Source organism: Eurytemora carolleeae, unplaced genomic scaffold (assembly GCF_000591075.1).
Source record: "Eurytemora carolleeae unplaced genomic scaffold, Eaff_2.0 scaffold642, whole genome shotgun sequence".
Taxonomy (NCBI): Eukaryota; Metazoa; Arthropoda; class Copepoda; order Calanoida; family Temoridae; genus Eurytemora; species Eurytemora carolleeae.
Genome location: NW_019396764.1, coordinates 1 through 19,683, shown reverse-complemented (window position 1 = coordinate 19,683; position 19,683 = coordinate 1). Strand labels below are relative to the sequence as shown.

At 33.5% G+C, this 19,683-nt stretch overlaps 1 protein-coding gene and 2 long non-coding RNA genes across 5 annotated transcripts in view; 2 read left to right on the top strand and 1 right to left on the bottom strand.

Annotated features, from left to right (window-relative positions):
• The window catches only part of LOC111708350 (MAGUK p55 subfamily member 5), a gene marked incomplete in the record, with an annotated part of 24,856 nt that extends 18,003 nt beyond the window's left edge, over positions 1–6,853 (top strand). Inside the window, 8 exon segments of the mRNA XM_023481686.1 lie at positions 223–311; positions 1,330–1,394; positions 2,240–2,456; positions 2,982–3,123; positions 4,417–4,496; positions 4,931–5,047; positions 5,596–5,704; positions 6,573–6,853. Of these exon segments, the coding sequence (XP_023337454.1) occupies positions 223–311; positions 1,330–1,394; positions 2,240–2,456; positions 2,982–3,123; positions 4,417–4,496; positions 4,931–5,047; positions 5,596–5,704 (819 nt within the window).
• A 661-nt stretch (positions 6,854–7,514) lies between these two features.
• Positions 7,515–9,041, top strand: LOC111708351 (uncharacterized). 3 transcript variants are annotated; one of them, XR_002766647.1, is made up of 2 exons: positions 7,515–7,525; positions 8,112–9,041. It is a non-coding gene; the product is annotated as an uncharacterized LOC111708351 (long non-coding RNA). The 3 variants fall into 3 exon arrangements; XR_002766646.1 differs by lacking the exon at positions 7,515–7,525 and adding an exon at positions 7,532–7,674; XR_002766645.1 differs by lacking the exon at positions 7,515–7,525 and adding an exon at positions 7,532–7,970.
• On the bottom strand, positions 9,024–9,692 carry LOC111708352 (uncharacterized). Its single transcript, XR_002766648.1, has 2 exons — positions 9,522–9,692; positions 9,024–9,258 (listed from the first exon to the last, which is right to left on the bottom strand). It is a non-coding gene; the product is annotated as an uncharacterized LOC111708352 (long non-coding RNA).
• Positions 9,693–19,683: the final 9,991 nt, after the last annotated feature.

Below are 19,683 nucleotides of genomic sequence, written 5' to 3'. Positions count from 1 at the left end.
GGGGGGGGGGGATAGTTTTTGATGATCCGGGGTAAAAGGGAAATTGGTCATATAAAGGCAAATTTATTTATTCATGATTTATTTTAAACAGTTTAGAGATAACCCCCTATAAAAAAAATACAGAACTTCTGGGGGGTAAAAGGTTCTGAAGGGGGAATTAGTTTCGGAGAAAATAATCACCCCTGTATTGAGAAAATATACACCCCTGTATTGTTGTTGCAGAGGGTTCAGATGAAGCAGACTATAGCTGAGGAGGTTGGAGCAGGAGAAAGAGGAATGTCAAGACAAAAATCTGGTCTTCTCTGTGCCAGGTAAACCATTTTATTTAAATCATTCATTTATTATAAGAGACCTGAAAATTCAAAAACAATCATAATTTTTTTACTTCTTTCTGGCGTAACTCCCCCCTCCCCACATACATTTTAATTGACATTTGTGTACCCCAACATTGTTTGATACAAAGTCTGCATCTATCGTTTCACAATCATTTTTTTTTCTCCATCTATATATAAATTTGGCTTGTCTGTCTGTCTGTTTGTTTGTCTGTCTGTTTGTATCCCATAAACGTCAAAACGGCTGAACCGATCGGGCCCAAATTTTTTGTGGGACATCTAGGGACCCCAGGGAAGGTTTATGAAAAATCAAAATTTCAAATATTTGTCTCCATCAAAATTCGATCGTCATTAAATTTTTAAAAATTTTGAAAATCCGCGAAATTTTTTGTGAAAATCCGCGAATTATTTTTGTTTTGTTTTACGATGTACACAAAAAGAACATGTTCACAACTAATTTAAGGCTAGAAAGAAGGGCGCGAAGCGCCTTGAATTTCTAGTCTATATATAAATTTGGCTTGTTGTTTGTTTGTTTGTCTGTTTGTATCCAATAAAAGTCAAAACGGCTGAACCGATCGGGCCCAAATTTTTTGTGGGACATCTAGGGACCCCAGGGAAGGTTTATGAATGATCAAAATTTCAAATATTTGTCTCCATCAAAATTCGATCGTCATTAAATTTTTAAAAATTTTGAAAATCCACGAAATTTTTTGTGAAAATCCGCGAATTATTTTTGTTTTGTTTACGATGTACACAAAGAGGGCATGTTCACAATTAATTTAGAAGATGGGCGCGAAGCGCCCTCTAAGGCTAGTTTTGTATAATACGATATAATTTAAAATATTATTCCCAAAATGACTATTTATAGTTATAAGTCAGTCCCATGGCTGTCTGGACACTCCAAGATGGGGGGGGGGGGGGGGGGCAGATTTTACCTTAGCTTATGGTATGATTTTTTTAATCTTTACATTAACCTTAATAATTGTTTTGTATTTAGAAGATCTAATAAGAGGAAGAAGAAAGAAGTTCCCTACAGTTCAGTTTATCATGAAGATTTCGAAGGTAGGAGTATCGTATTTAAATGATATCCGCGGACATAAAGTGTTAATGATAATTTCCAATGCCGTTTTTGTGGGATCTAAAAATTGTTGCCTGGCTCAAACTTGGTCGTGTTGCTGGGATCATAACGTTTAACATCGAAAAACAATAGAATGGATTATTGTAAATGTCAAAATTAAAATCAGATCCGGTCTGGAAACCATTACACAATCCTCCAGGCCTCAAGCAACCACTATAATTCATGATTTGATTTGATTAAATCATATCCAGGGACATAAAATGTTAAAATTGATTTTCTATTCTTTTTTGTGGGAACTTAGGAATGGGTAATTTTCGACAATTTGAGGATGACAAATTGGAGATCATAAAGTTTTTTCGGCCTTTTAAAAAAAATTTACCCGACAACTATTCTTTTTCCTCTTAAATTCGAATAAACCCATAAGAAATGTTTATCACTCATTGATGATGTTCAATATCTATGTCGAGGGAGTTAAAATAATTGTCAAAAGTTGGAAATTCCCCAAATACCTGGGAATTTGGGGAATTCCTCAAATGCCTGGGAATCTGGAAAATTCTGCAAATACCTGGGAATCTGGGATATTACCCAAATACCATTTTGTAAAAACAAAAAACAAAAATGATATAAAATTCTATGTTGAGTGAGTATGTTGAAAAAAAAACTAAAATCGTTATTTACGACAAAGCGTGGGTAAATGACGGGAGTAATTATGAGTACCCTGGAAAAGGCTGGGTTCTCACGCTAGTATAAATATAAACTTTTTGTAAACAGTAATAACTAAAAAGTAAAAAAATTCATTCAATCATTTTTATAATTGAAAATATTTAAGGAGAGGAACCTGTGGTTTATGAAGAGGTATCTTTATACTACCCTCGGCCAAATAGGAAACGGCCAATTGTCCTTATCGGCCCGCCCAATATTGGCCGGCACGAGCTACGGCAGCGACTTATGCGCGATGCGGCGCGATTTGCCGCCGCTATTCCTCACACATCTCGCACCCGGCGCGATGATGAAACCGATGGACAAGATTATCATTTTATTACGAGGTAATTCACAACGGTTCCTCGTCAAACTTTTATTGAAGTAACAGTGAGTGAGATATTGCAAGTTTTCTAACTTGGACACTTATCATTTTTGTTAACGTCATTTCTTGTTCTTTTGCTAAAAACCGCATTTCCCTCTCAAATTACAAAGAAAATAAATCGAACTAAAAAAAGTATTTTTAACTTTCTAAAATTTGAATTGAATTAGCTTGCATATAATTGGATAGGCCTTTCAGCTTCTCTCGTTGTTGACAGAACTGCATTAAATCTTATTTGTTTCTGGTTTTTTTCGAAAAGTAAATATTTAAATAGTAATTATTTTAAATTTAATGTTTGTTTTTTGCATACGTTTTCTGTCGGGGCAAAATTTTGGCAAATTGAATTAAAAAGAAGCAAATGTTAGGAATAAACAATTTTTAAAAATTGTCCCTTCTTACACTATTTGACACTTAAAATAAATAAAGGCGCAAAACGAACGTAATGCACATAACTATTCACGGATATAATAAACAAGATTTTATTCTCTAGGTTGCAGTTTGAGCAGGATATTCTGGCCCGAAGGTTTGTAGAACACGGAGAATACGAGAAGGCGTACTATGGGACTAGTCTAGAAGCTATCAGGGCAGTGGTAAACCTGGAGAAAATATGTGTTCTCAACCTACACCCCCAGGTACTGTTGTAAACCTTAAGATGTGTTCTCAACCTACACCCCCGAGAAAATATGTGTTCTCAACCTACACCCCCAGGTACTGTTGTAAACCTAAATATGTGTTCTCAACCTGCACCCTTAGGTACTGTTGTAAACCTAAATATGTGTTCTCAACCTACACCCCTAGGTACTTTTGTAAACCTGGAGAAAATATGTGTTCTCAACCTACACCCCCAGGTACTGTTGTAAACCTAAATATGTGTTCTCATCCTACACCCCCAGGTACTTTTTTAAACCTGGAGAAAATATGTGTTCTCAACCTACACCCCCCAGGTACTGTTGTAAACCTAAATATGTGTTCTCATCCTACACCCCCAGGTACTTTTTTAAACCTGGAGAAAATATGTGTTCTCAACCTACACCCCCCAGGTACTGTTGTAAACCTAAATATGTGTTCTCATCCTACACCCCCAGGTACTGTTATAAACCTAAATATGTGTTCTCAACCTACACCCCCCAGGTACTTTTGTAAACATAAATATGTGTTCTCATCCTACACCCCCAGGTACTGTTGGAAATCTGAACATGTGTTCTCAGCCTACACCCCCAGGTACTGTTATAAACCTAAATATGTGTTCTCGACCTACACCCTCCAGGTACTTTTGTAAACCTGGAGAAAATATGTGTTCTCAACCTACACCCCCCAGGTACTGTTGTAAACCTAAATATGTGTTCTCAGCCTACACCCCCAGGTACTGTTATAAACCTAAATATGTGTTCTCAACCTACACCCCCCAGGTACTGTTGTAAACCTAAATATGTGTTCTCAACATACACCCCCAGGTACTGTTGGAAATCTGAATATGTGTTCTCAACCTACACCGTCCAGGTACTGTTATAAACCTAAATATGTGTTCTCAACCTACACCCCCAGGTACTGTTGTAAACCTAAATATGTGTTCTCAACCTACACCCTCATGTACTGGGAACTACGATCTGCAGTCTAAACAGGGGTGAAAATATAGAGAAACAAAATAGAGTTCTTCCCAGAACCAATTTGGGTCAGACTACCTGACCTGTTATTTACACTGATAGTAAAGCTAGGACCGCCTTTGTTTTTAAATTGCTATAATTGTGAAACAATGAAATGTACGTCGTAGATGTTTTCTCTACAGCATGGCACTGCAATGAAAAATTGATGTCAAAATAATGCAGATCTTCCTTCTCAAACTTCTGAAAGATTTTGGATTTTATTCTCTGTTGTCAAATTTTTATAGTTACATTTTTTTTTAATTATTATTCTGCTGTGTTTAGTCTCTCCGTATTCTGAAGAACAGTGACCTGATGCCCTATGTTGTATTCGTAGCACCTCCTTCGCTTGTGCAGCTTAAACGGTAAGAAAGGAGTAAAAAGGTACCTAAGCTAAAGCCCGGTAGTGGAATTTTTAAAAAAATTAAACACTGCTTCAGCCGATGTGACCACCAGGATAAATCCCTCAAAAAATTTCAGCCAGTTGACCATCTAATGCGAAAACACAAGTTAATTGATTGATCTTGTTGGTTGATTTATAAACAATTAGATTTTGAGTGACTCAACAGACTGGTTGGTGATTATCTTACTGGTTGATTGATGGATTTATTGTGTTATTGACTGATTGACATATTCGTTTATTAAGTAACTGATTATTTTGTGTTTTTGTTGGACTTTGAGAGTATGACGTCTTTAAAAATTTTATTTATTTAAGGAAAGATGGGCGAATTTATAAATGATTTATGGATATGAAAATAATGATTGACTGACTGACGTAAATCCTTATATATTTGATAAGATGGAAGATGGAAAACCTGGAGCAGGTGGATGACGAGGAGCTGGAGGACATCATCAAGAGAGCTCGGGAGATGGAGGAGAGATATGGACACTACTTCGATATGATCATCATTTACAGGTATAATACTATCAAGTTTTTTTTCCTAATTTGTTACCCCAAAAATTATTTTTTTCTTCTTAAAATTATTTTTCATTTTTTCCCCTCAGGATTATTTATTTTTCCAATTCAACCGATACAACTTTTTTTCTAAATGCTCTCTGCACAAACATACCTAACATGGGGGAGGGGAATAATTTTTTAAGAAAATACAATTCTTTTAGACAGAGTTTACCAAACTTGACTACCTTTGTCAGAGTTTAGTAGTTTGAAAAGTTCATTTTGTAATTCAGTGATTCTGATTTTAGATTTAATTAAATCATTGACGGTTTGAATGGAATAACGCAACTAAGTAACGGGATTTTCGTTTTCAATAATTTTTTCCAGGCGCAACAGATAGAAGTAAAATTAGTGGCGATCGAATCCAAAATTTTTAAGGAATCAGCCTAACCCCCATTTCATTTTTTGCGAACACTCCCTTTAAGTAGTTTTAAGAAAAAGATTTTAAATTTTATGTTTATTTTAAGTGATCCTTAAGCACCTTTTAAAAAAGTTATTTTTAATTTCAGTGATCCTGACCGAGCATACCAGAGTTTAGTAGAGGAGATTAATCTGTTAGAAAGAGAACCACAATGGGTTCCAGGCTCCTGGCTTAAACAGGACAAAGGACTTTACTAGGCAGGAACATAAAACAATATATAATACATGTATTTACCGTCCTACCACAATGCATATTAAAGACTAGAGGCAGGAATTTAGCAGAGTATAGTTTAACACAAGGTACTAATGCAAGGAAAGTTTTTGTGGTTGCGTATACTCTCCGTACATATTGAAACCAGTTCTCTCTGGGCGAACTTTGTAAGCAAGAATAGATGCATCAGTGTTCGTTTAGTATCCGAGGAGGTTAAAAGCATTTAATTTTGATAATTTTGAAAATTCACATAATAGTATCCTATGACCAGAATATTTCTTAAAATATTTTTGTGAAAATGGACTCCATGTCAACCAGTTAAATCCGTCTTGTGTTTACTTTTCCGCCCAAAGACAGTACACTGCAGTACAAAAAAATGCGTGCACCTCTGAAATAACATTCCTTGCATTAGTACCTTGGTTTAACGTAACTCCCGAGTTTCCTGTTTGTGATATATACAGCCTAAGAAACGGCTTATAAACATAATTTCGATTGACCCTTTATTCGCAGAGTGGCATGTCCGATTGACAATGGTGCTTTAAAATGCATGTCAAAGTAACAATAAGAAACATAAAGTCGTTATTCGATCTGTAAATTGATCAGTTTCAATTATGGGTTCTCAGTAAAAGTTACCAACGGATTTAAGAAGATACTGAAGGAAAAATTGTCAGATTTCAACACTTTTTTGAAAACTAAAATGACGAAATGGTTTTTCTTTGTTGCCCAGATATAGCTTAAAAGGGCACTGTTGTAAATTGTGCATGCAAATCTGTAAATGGAGGTTCACTTGATTTCCATCAACATTTTGTATTTTAAAATCCTAGACAAAATAATATTTTTTATGTACCTTGACAGATTTTTGTTCTCGCTGATGTTCTTCCAATCTTCTAATTGCAATAATCCAGGTTCTGCAGTACAGTACAGTCTGCAGTACAGAATCCTTGTACTTATAATCAGTATTCCAGATTCTGCAGTACGGAACAAACAAAAACAATCATCCTGACTAAAGTACTGCAGTTACGTTTACAGTAACACTCGTGGTTTCAAATCAAAATAAAAGTTTTTGTACATACTTTGTAGATTGTCAGCTGATGTACATGTAATACTGTACAACAGTAAACTGTACACTTATATATATATATATATATATTGCACTTATGGCTCACTACTGAGAAAATCATTGAAATGTTTGTGCAAGCAAATCCAAGAAAATTGAAGCTTAAAAGAGTTGGTGAATATGTAGATTGAGTAAAGAAAAATGTCAGATTTCAACACTTTTTTGAAAACTAAAATGACGAAATGGTTTTCTTTGTTGCCCAGATATAGCTTAAAAGAGCACTGTTGTAAATTGTGCATGCAATTCTGTAAATGGAGGTTCACTTGATTTCCATCAACATTTGTATTTTAAAATCCTAGACAAAATAATATTATTTATGTACCTTGACAGATTTTTGTTCTCGCTGATGTTCTTCCAATCTTCTAATTGCAATAATCCAGGTTCTGCAGTACAGAATCCTTGTACTTAAAATCAGTATTCCAGATTCTGCAGTACGGAAATAAACAAAAACAATCATCCTGACTAAAGTACTGCAGTTACGTTTACAGTAACACTCGTGGTTTCAAATCAAAATAAAAGTTTTTGTACATACTTTGTAGATTGTCAGCTGATGTACATGTAATACTGTACAACAGTAAACTGTACACTTATATATATATATATATATATATCTATACTTATATGTAATTGAAGAATGTAATATTAGAAATGTACAATTGATATTGTTTTTTTTGTAACAACATAGCTAAATGTAAATGAGAAAAAAATGAGATTTTCAAACATAGATGTATTTTTTTACAGTTAAAATCTAACAACACCTTATACCGACTATCTTTAATGCAATAGAAACTTTAGACGACTATCCATTGATTTTATCCAAGAGAAAATAGAAATTAAATGGTTTTGAAAAATAAATTATTTTTTTTTCCAATGAAAGTTAACAACTTGTCCCCCCCACCCACCCACCGTCCAGCAAGCTTGTGTCCAAAAATGAATTAATGTTATTGGTTGAAAGATTATTATTGATGACGCATAAATACATTTTTCAATTTTAAACATCTCCTAACTTGATTCTGTGCTGTCTATGAAATCTCACTTGCTTCGAGCATTGTTTTAAGTTATAAATTTGTTATTATCTCATCACCTTTTGTTTCTCTAATTTCCAGAGGGATATATATTTTAAAGATATTTCCTAGGTAGGAGAGAAATATTTTTTACCTTTTTTGGGGAGTGGGAAGAGGATTTATGATAAAAGCTTGCTTTTATACACTTAGATATCAAACTCGTTTATTTTCCCGCCAAACATTTCTAAAAGAAAATGAGCAAAAATCTTGTAGATAAATATATACTCTCGCTTTATTCATAAAATTCACACAGTTCCATCCTCGCGTTTTCATTTGTGCCAACAACCTGTCAATCTCATTAGACTCTGGTGGTGATAAACTACTTTGTTTACAAATAGTATTCTTATCTTTGATTGGCTGCAGTTCATTACATATTACCCCTTATTGGGGGCGTTTTTCTGTACTCATCGACCTTTTTTCTTATGAATAATTAAGAAAAATAACGACCCATGTTTTTAGTGAGAAAAGTATCACAAAATCCCACCCACCTGTTGACAAATGTAATTATAATTTCTACGAGGTCCAGTTTTTGTAATATGTTAAATTATATAAAAGATAATTAATTTAAGTTGTGTTTAATATTTTGTTCATTCAGCACGTACCTATTGTAAGATGTTAAAGGGGCTGTAAGCGCAGTTTCATGTGACCCTCCATGCTAAGATGACAATTCCGTTTTTCAGAGTACCCTTGAAACCTTTGTTTGATCAAGTATGAATTAGGTACGAGAGCTTTTGTTTCTTTGTAAATGTTTATTTTCATTTCCGGTTTCTCTGTATTTCTGCTGTTCTTGCGTATAAGAAACAATAGCGAAGATCACAGAATTAAACAATTTGACGTTATCTTCACATTTTATATCCAGTTAGGGTTTCAAGGGAATAAATAGGGCATGGACATCTTTGATTGGTTGGTCACGTGAAATTGCGCTAATTCAGACCCTTTAAGAAGATAGTTCTGATGTAGTGACGCATCAAATAAAAAATTCACTTTACAGGGTGTCCGAAGAAACCGGGACCCTGTGGCATATACTTATATTTGTACAGGGTGGCTCAGAATATACTGGGTACACCCTGTCCTGTCCATTGACCAATCTAGATTGTATTAGAAAAAAGATCTACAGGGTTAATATATATTCTTTAAACATGATTTTATTATTTATCGAACAGCTGAGTGAAATTTATAAACTTGAAGAGAATATTGTAAACTCAAAGCGACAAAATATTGAGTGGCAGTCCGATTCACAAACGATTTCAGCTTGCAGAGACAATGAAGGAAACGTTCTGAATTAAATTCTCTTAGAATTGACCAGATAAAGGATCAAAGAGTACCGGGTTGTGAATCGAGCATTTCCGCCAAGGATCATCTAAAATTATAACAGCATTTTAAAAGATGTATGCATTTGCACATTTGGAATCTTATCATTTTAAATAATAATAATTTATTTCAAACTAATGACTGGTTCTGTAATTTCTATTGGCCCTTCATTTGTAAAGGGTGGAGTTTTTATCTTGAAATTGTTCCCATTATTATTTGCTCTTTAGTATAATTATGCAATGGTTATTTCAACTGCAAACCTAGAATGGAAACCAAGTTTTCAGCTAAATTGGTTAAAAAGTATTTAAGTACCTTCATGTGAATTGGACATGCTCTAGTCACTTCCGGAGTCCTCACTATTTTGTGGACATTCTGACGGGGAATTGGTTAATTAATGACAGCTGACTGGTCAGAATTTAAATCAAATTTGCCTCAAAACATTTATTTTTATTTTTGGAAATGTTCCAATGAAATCATGGAAATCTGTTAAAAAAATATTTTGTTGATTATTTTTAAATGTAAGACAGGCATGCATTTATAGATCAGCACAAATTGCCGCGGGTATTATACCAGACAGAAACTTAGTTTATTCATTATTATATATATTTTTGTATTCAGATTGGGTGTACAACTTTAAATATGAAAGAGTTTACTAATTACATTGTAGAGCAGCTGTAATCTAATATATAAATATGTAGTTGGAACTCAACCCCCCCCCCCCCTCCTCTTTTGACATATCCCCTCTTCGAATTCAAACCACAGTTGGTTGCCCAGAAATTTGTTTAACTTAACAACAATATTGGCCTTCTTGGGAGCTGTAGTCAGGAATTTGTACAGCGGGGCTTACCTTTTTTCCATCGGGATGGTTGAGTACTTGTTGGGCCTAACCCCAGTAAAATCAATATAGGCGAAGGGGGGGCTATGGAGGCTCAGCCCCCCCCCCTCCTCTGAACCAGTGAACTATGGATTTCAGGGGGTGTTGAGGCCCCGGTTGCTGAGCCCCCCCTGGAATGAAGAAAAAATTGCCTTCTTTTAAACAGAACCATGTTTAGGGACAAAATTTAAATTTGACTAATGACTGATAATAGGTTTTTATCCTTGGTTAATTACAAATAAAAATTGTAAGAGTGGTCAGGACTAAGAGAAAGTCACGCTCTAGTTCCGAGTTTGTCCGCTAGGTGTCTCAACTTGAAATGCACAAATTGTATCCCTTTCCAAACCACGTGAAGAAAAACATTAAAACTCTTCTAATACAATTCTAAATCGCTGGAATGTACAGTTTGCCAAAACACAAAAGTTTAATTATTGTGTATAAATTGGATCATCTTGAATGTTCTGGTTTTTATTTTAATAAATAAGTCAAAATCTCAATCATGAATTACATTTACTTACTTACTTGTTGCTTGATGTTGTATTCTCAGGAACCATCTTGGTAGTGATTTTGTGGAGGGCTCGATAGTCCTTAATAACATATAGAGATTTGTAAGAATAAAATTTATCTATAAGAGCCTATACTCCCCCCCACACCTATCCTACTAACTTTTTTGCGCATGTTGCGTAATATGATGCACAATCATGATGACCGTCGCAATTAAATTCAAAGTTTTTAGACGACTTTCAAGTCATCGTGCTACTGTCATGTTTTGTGGGACACTGTATCTATAATAAACTGCAGTTGTAGCCTGTGTAAGAAAACAAAACATTGATCATATTATAAATCACGCAACCTCGAATTATATTATACGTCAAACATGGGACGATCTTGGGATATCCAAAGCGAGGTTTACCACTATTGTGCGTCTTTAAAATTGAAGGTGTTACTGAAAAGATTTGTCCAGTTTAAAACACAAAACAGTTTTTATGCCATGTTAAATAAATCCCTGAATTCTAAAGATACAAATTGAAAAGCTCACAAAATGTAAACTCTTTTTATGCACTTTATGTCATTTATCAATTATTGGAAATCAAAATGGAATTATCAAGTTGTTTCTTGAATTTCATGTTTATTGGAGTACACCCCTCCTTAAAGCTCCCACTTACACATTAGAGTAAGTTAGTAATGATCGTACGCGTTGCTTGGAGGAATGAAGTTCCGAATTTGTCCGCTAGGTGTCTCAGAAAGGTTGTTTAAAAATTCAATCTTTCCTGCAAAACAACTTTGTAACTACACCTTAAAAAATCTGCAACACTTCCAAATATCAGTTGAATTCTACGTTTAGCCAAAACACTTGCAAATTTTAGGTATCAATGCAAACAAATTGACTGAATTCTGTATCTTATTTAAATAAAGTTCTGAAATCTTCCTAATTAGTAAAGAACTTGTTTAAATCATCTGCTAAGTGGGTCTGCTAGTCTGCTAGGCAATTGCATTTTATTTTGAGGGTATAAACAATTACCTCGAACACTCTTAACTTGATGTAATCATAGAGAACCTTTTGGGTGGCTCTATTCTAAGAATTCTCATGGGTTAGAGAACTAGTAAATTCTTTCCCTCTCGAATGCAAACCATCCGTTGGCCGCCCAAAAGTGTTTAAAACAACATTTTACAAATGAATACAAAGAGAGATTTTATATTACCTCTAATTAATGAATTCTTTGTGATCAGATCACTATTGGTAAACTTAAACTCTCCCGTCGGCCTATCAATCTCTCGAATGCAAACCATCAGTTGGCCGCCTAAAAGTGTTTTAAACAACATTTTTGGCCTTCTTGCATAAAGAAACTATCATGTTGAGGAAAAAAATTTAAATTTGGCTAAGCCACCCCCTGGACCAATGAAATCTATTGATTTCGACAGGGGCTTTTCAGGCCACAATGCATGGTGCTGAGTCCCCCCCTGGAAAGATAAAAAGATTTAAGCCCCCCTGGAAAAATTCCTGAATACGCCCCTGCTCCTGGTAACAAAGATATCTTGATTGTAAAATAATCACCAATTAGGCAATAATAGCTGCATAACTTCTTGTATCATCAATCAGAAACACATAAGTTTGTAGCTGTGAAGTTCATGTGATTCATACAATTCTTAAGTTAGTTAAATAACTATAATTAAAAAAAATAACACCATTTGTAAACCTTGCACTGGGCTATAAAACCTTTACAAAGATGAAAACGCCTGGGTTTGCAACCCGTCAGTAAAACTTTCTTTTTTTAAATGTGTCATTTATTACCCTTTTTTGGGCATTTAAAAACAAAATATTTCATATAATAAAAAATATATATATATGATTCGGGTCTCTTGGAGGAATGAAGTTCCAAATTTGTCCGCTAGGTGTCTCAGAAGGTTGTTTGAAAATTCAATCTTTCCTGAAACAACTTTGTAGATACACCTTAAAAAATCTGGAACACTTCCAAATATCAGTTGAATTCTACATTTTGCTAACACACTTTCAATTTTCAAGGTATCAATGCAAAGAAATTGATTGTTCTGTATTTTATTTAGATAAGATCTTAAATCATCCTACTCAATGAATGACAGATTAAAAAGTGCTAATTTGTTGGTGGTGAATTATTTAGAGGGATTAATGTGTCATCCCATACATTTTTATCGCTATTCCAAGATACTGTGTTTTCGTTAAGCTATCAGCTGTAATTAAAATATCAATTAAGTGTAATGTATTCATAGAAAGCTTTTTGGTTTGCTATTAAAGGATTCTTTGAGGTCAGAGAACTAGTTAACTAGCCTCCACCCCCTCGGCATATCCATCCGTTGGCGCCTAAAAGTGATTAAAACAACATTGTTTGGCCTTGTTGTAAAAAGAAACTATCATGTGGAGGGAAAAAGTTTTAATTTGACAGAAATTAGGTTTTACCTATGCAATCAAGTATTTCAACTTGTCTTAACCTCCTGTGGATGAAGGAGGTTTTTCAAAATCCACCTATGGTTACCTATAGGAGACCTCCTAATCTCAGGGATAAACTCATCCGAGCCAGAATTCCAGATCCTCCTAGAATGAGGCCAAAGAGGCTAATACCTGGTATGAAACCTTGTGGTTTAAATTGCCCAACTTGTCCCTACATAGAGCCTGGAGCAGTTATACAATCCTCTAATACCAGCAAGAAGATTGAGATTAATGGAACTTTCAACTGTAAGACCAGAAATGTAGTTTACTGTATTACATGTAAACACTGTAAACTACAATATATAGGACAGACAACAAGATCTTTAGATAAACCCAGACCGAAATATATTTTCAATAAATGTGGAACTAACATCTACTTTTTTACTCTACAGAGGTTTGGTCCATCACCATCACTGAATTTTAAGAATATAATCTTGATTGTAAAATAATCATCAATAGGCAATAATACCTGAATAACTTCTTGTATCATCAATTTATAGGAACACATAAAAGTTTATATCTGTGATGTTCATGTGATTCATACAATTCTTAACTAAATAAAAAGTAACACCATTAAACCTATAGTGCACCAGGCTTTAAACCGCTTAAAAAAGATATGAAAACACGGGGGTTTTGGTACCCTGCAGCAAAACTTTCTTTTCCAAAAGGTGTAATTTTTATCCTTTTTTTTGCATTTATAAAATAAATCCCACGCACTTTTATCGATCATTCTAGAAAAAGAAATCATAGAGAACATTTTAATTACCTATGATCAATGGAATTCTCTGAGATTCCAGGTATAACTATTAGTAAACTCAACCCCCTTATCTCGAATGCAAGCAATCCGCCGCTGCAGCTGCCTAACAGTGTTTAAACAATATTTTTGGTCTTCTTCCAAAAGAAACTATCATGTGAAGAGAAAAAATTAAAAATTTGACAAAAATTAGGTTTTAATGGAATACACTCCACCTAGACGCAACCAAGGATTTTAACTTGTCTTAATTTCCTCGTGACAATTAGATATATAATCTTGGTTGTAAAATAATCACCAATAGGCAATCCGCAATAATACTTGAATAACTTCTTCATCAATCAGAAACACACAAGTTTGTAGCTGTGATGTTCATGTGATTCATACAATTCTTAACTATAAAAAATAACACCCTTAAACCTATATAGTGCACCAGGCTTTAAAACGCTTTACAAAGACTTGAAAACACTTGGGTTTGCTACCCTGCAGTAGAACTTTCTTTTCCAAAATGTGTAATTTTTTATCCTATTTTAGCATTTAAAAAATAAAAATTTCATATGATGAATAATATATTTATATGATCGTACGCGTTGCTTGGAGGAATGAAGTTCTGAATTTGTCCGCTAGGTGCCTCAAAAACTGAATCTTTTGTGAAATAATTTTGTAAGTACACCTTAAAAAATCTGAAACACTTCCAAATATCAGTCGAATTCTACATTTTGCCAACACACTTTCAATTTTTAGGTATCAATGCTAAAGGATTCTGGATTCGTTTGTAAAAACGTTTGTAAGCCTTTGTTTGAACAATTCTTTGATATCTAGCAACTTTTCAACTGCATTGACAAACACTTCTTTATTTATGTTCATTTGAACTATTGTTTTGTTCATTTCAACTAATTTTATGTCCATTTGTACTATTAAATTATGCTCAATTGAACTATTTTTTTGTTTATTTCATATATAATATCAATAGTTCAAATAAACAATAATTCAAATGAACTGAAAATAGTTCAAATGAGCATTAAATAAACTCGTTGGAACTATTGTTCATTTCCACTATTAACGTGGTACCACTTGTAGTAGTTCAAACGAGCAATAGTTCAAATGAACAATAGTTCAAAGGAACAATAGTTCAAATGAACAATAGTTCAAACGGGAGTAGTTCAAATGGGATAGCATCAATTATGCTTTTCTGTAGCCCTATTACATGTACATTTAAGCACTATAAAGCACTGGTTGTAGGCTTTGGTTTTTAAGAAGTAATTGGCAAAATTATCATCGGTATACCACGTATTTACTTAAGGCTTGCAACCTTTAAATCTGCAGTGGGTAACTGAAAACTGGGTTTTTCTTTGCCAAGTTATTAGATAAGACATTAAAAGCCAATATTCAAAGCAATAGACTAAATTTAACCTTGAAATTGATATATTTTAATATAGTTTCAGGTCGTCTTTACAGGCTTATCCTTTGTGGATAGCCCTGAACAATTATCTGATTTCTTATTTTAACCTTGAAATAAAAACTTACATTAATTCAAGTTACCTTCCATTTGCATATATGGGCATGTCCGGAGTCAGAACTGTATATGGGCATGCCCGGAGTCAGAACTGTATAGGGGCATGTCCGGAGTCAGAACTGTATATGGGCATGCCCGGAGTCAGAACTGTATAGGGGCATGTACGGAGTCAGAACTGTGTAACCCTTAAAATCTTTAACTGACCAATCATGTCGTTTCTATATCTTGAAAAGTGTTTAATTCTGATCATTCCTACATTGTTTTTCTGCCATATATAGTCACTTTTTTGATACCCACAATTGATAAAATCAGTCATTGATTTTAAAAAAGATTAAATTTAATTCATGATCAAAAAAAGCCTTTATGGGTACTGTTGTCAAATTGTTAATTAAACATGTCACGATCTATATACTAATTTTTTTTTGTCACTCCATAATTCTAACATGACTCTTAAAATTTAGATTATTTTTTCCAAGATAAAGTGTGCATTTAAAAAATTCAATTCATTCATTCCGAAAATCGTTTTTATAACAAAATATCGTAGAAATTGACAAAGCGAGGGAGGGGGTGCAGAGCATCCATGAGCCCTGCAAACTGACCTCCGAAGCCTCCTGATTCGCAGAATCGCCTTTAAGTAAATCAAAGTCATGCTACGTCTGTCAGGCTTACCAACTCTGTTTCCACTTCCAGCTACCAGATATCCAATAACAAAATTATTTGGATTTTACATCCACATTGTGATTGGCTAGGAGTTGGCTAGGAGGCCATTCTGTGAAACAGGAGGCTCCGGAGGTCAGTTTGCGGGGTTTATTGGGATGCTGTTTACCCCCTCCCAAACAAAGCAAATCATGGATTATATTATAAATCACGCAACTTCGAGTATTATTTTCAAATCATAATAGATAAAAAGATATGCATTTCAAAGTACTGTTCATTATCGGAAGCCCGAGGGGGGGGGGCCTTAGAAAAATTTGAGCACATTTAGAGAAATAATAACCTTCTATTTCATTCCTAATTGTTGTGATTTTTGACATAAAATATTGTGTGCCGCCCCATATAATGTTTTTTGTTTGTTTTTCTCAAATTCTTGCCCTGCTATAAGCTGATACTAGAATTATTTGCAAAGGTATTGCGTACAGCAAAGATTTGCGTATCAATATACGCACTTATTTGCGTACATTATCCTGACATGACGCTGTGCGTTGTAGATCCTAATTTATCCCAATCCACTGGACGCATCTTCGAGCTGGAATTCAAGCCCTCTCATTATCCCGACAAAAAACCGGGTATTTTTGCATAAACTTGAAAATTTGAATTTTCTGTGGTTTTCAAAAAAACTGAACAGAGGTGTAAGATGTAAGTTTAAAGCTAAATATAGTTGCTGTTTTTTTTGACAAAAATTTCAATACAAATGTTAACATGAAATTAAATATCCCCATCTCCGTTTTTTACTTTTTTTCTAAGCATCCCATACCCTTAGAACATGTCAAACAAATATCAAACTTTTGGGGTTAATACTATATAAAAGGTCAAGAGCAAAAACATAATCAAAGTCTGGCGTTTGTGTGTGTTTTACGTGTGGTAGAGGGGGCGGGGGGGGTATCAACCCAATTCGTAATATTTACAATATGTCTCCATTTGGTTAATGGTAAACAATCTATATTTCATAGTTTTTTTTTGGAAAAAGAAGTAGTAAATAAACACCCTCTTGTTCTCTGAACAAGTCTGTGTTTCAATTTTCAATGACCATTCTGTGTTTCCTCAACACCCTGTTTTTTCTTAATCATACTTTTTTCTCCACCCCCTGTATTTTACAATAATCAATCATGTTTCTGGGACCCCTACCCCCTCATCTTTAGCTGGGGAAAATTTTGAATTAATTAAATGTCCCATGTTTGGTCTGGATTTAAATCTGAATGGAGGGCTTCTAAAGCTCACGGACCATTACACAACACACGTTTCCTTTCCCTCCTCATACACGCTTAACAATATACTTTAGGGGTTGTATTTTACATTTATGAAATTTAAGTACTTGCCGCCACCTTTTTTTCGGGCAAAAGCCCTTGAAAGTTTCATTATACATTATACATTATACATTATACATTATACATTATACATTATACATTATACATTATACATTATACATTATAGATTACACATTATACATTATACATTATACATTATACATTATACATTATACATTATACATTATAAATTATACATTATATTATATATTACACATTATACATTATACATTATACATTATACATTATACATTATACATTATACATTATACATTATAAATTATACATTATAGATTATATATTACACATTATACATTATACATTATACATTATACATTATACATTATACATTATACACATTATACATTATACATTATACATTATACATTATACATTATACATTATACATAATACATTATACATTATACATTATACATTATACATTACACATTACACATTACACATTATACAGTATACATTATACATTATACATTACACATTATACATTATACAATACACAATACACAAATTATACATTATACATTAAAAAGTATACAGATACAATACGATATACATTATACATTATACATTATACATTATACATTATACATTATACACTATACAGTATACATTATGCATTATACATTATACATTACACATTACACATTATACATTATACATTATACATTACACACATTATGCATTATACATAATAAAATATACAGATACAATACAAATTACAGTATACATTATACATTATACATTGTACATTATACATTATACATTACACACATTATGCATTATACATTATAAAGAATAGAGATACAATACAAGATACAGTATACATTGTACATTATACATTACACATTATACATTATACATTATACATTATACAAAAGAGTGGTCAGGACTAAGAGAAAGTCACGCTCTAGTTCCGAGTTTGTCCGCTAGGTGTCTCAACTTGAAATGCACAAATTGTATCGCTTTCCAAACCACGTTAAGAAAAACATTAAAACTCTTCTAATACAATTCTAAATCGCTGGAATGTACAGTTTGTCAAAACACAAAAGTTTAATTATTGTGTATAAATTGGATCATCTTGAATGTTCTGGTTTTTATTTTAATAAATAAGTCAAAATCTCAATCATCAATTACACTTACTTACTTACTTGTTACTTGATGTTGTATTCTTAGGAACCATCATGGAATTGATTTCGTAGAGGGCTCGATAGTCCTTAATAACATATAGAGATTTGTAATAATAAAATTTATCTAAAGCCTATACTCCCTCCCACACATCTCCTACTAACTTTTTTTTTGCGCATGTTGCGTAATTTAATGCACAATCATGATATGACCGTCGCAATTAAATTCAAAGTTTTAAGACGACTTTCAAGTCATCGTGCTACTGTCATGTTTTGTGGGACACTCTGTATCTATAATAAACTGCAGTTGTAGCCTGTGTAAGAAAACAAGACATTGATCATATTATAAATCACGCAACCTCGAATTATATTATACGTCAAACATGGGACGATCTTGGGATATCCAAAGCGAGGTTTACCACTATTGTGCGTCTTTAAAATTGAAGGTGTTACTGAAAAATTTGTCCAGTTTAAAACACAAAACAGTTTTTATGCCATGTTAAATAAATCCCTGAATTCTAAAGATACAAATTGAAAAGCTCACAAAATGTAAACTCTTTTTATGCACTTTATGTCATTTATCAATTATTGGAAATCAAAATGGAATTTTCAAGTTGTGTCTTAAATTTCACGTTTATTGGAACACCCCTCCTTAAAGCTCCTACTAGACTATAGTAAGTTAGTTATGATCGTACGCGTTGCTTGGAGGAATGAAGTTCCGAATTTGTCCGCTAGGTGTCTCAGAGAGGTTGTTTAAAAATTCAATCTTTCCTGCAAAACAACTTTGTAAATGCACCTTAAAAAATCTGCAACACTTCCAAATATCAGTTGAATTCTACGTTTAGCCAAAACACTTGCAAATATTAGGTATCAATGCAAACAAATTGACTGAATTCTGTATCTTATTTAAGAAAAGTTCTCAAATCTTCTTAACTAGAAGTGATGAATAAAGACCAAACCTCTTGAAGTTGTTTTTTGATGGTATACATTTATACCTCGTACAGTTTTAAGGAATTTTCAATGTGTTGATAGAGAACTTTTTAGGTGGCTCTAATTAAAAAATTTCATAGTTCAGAGAACTAGTAAACTCTCCCCCTCTCGAATGCGTACCATCCGTTGGCCGCCTAAAAGTGTTTAAAACAACATTTTAGAAATGAATACAAAGAGAGATTTTATATTACCTCTAATTAATGAATTCT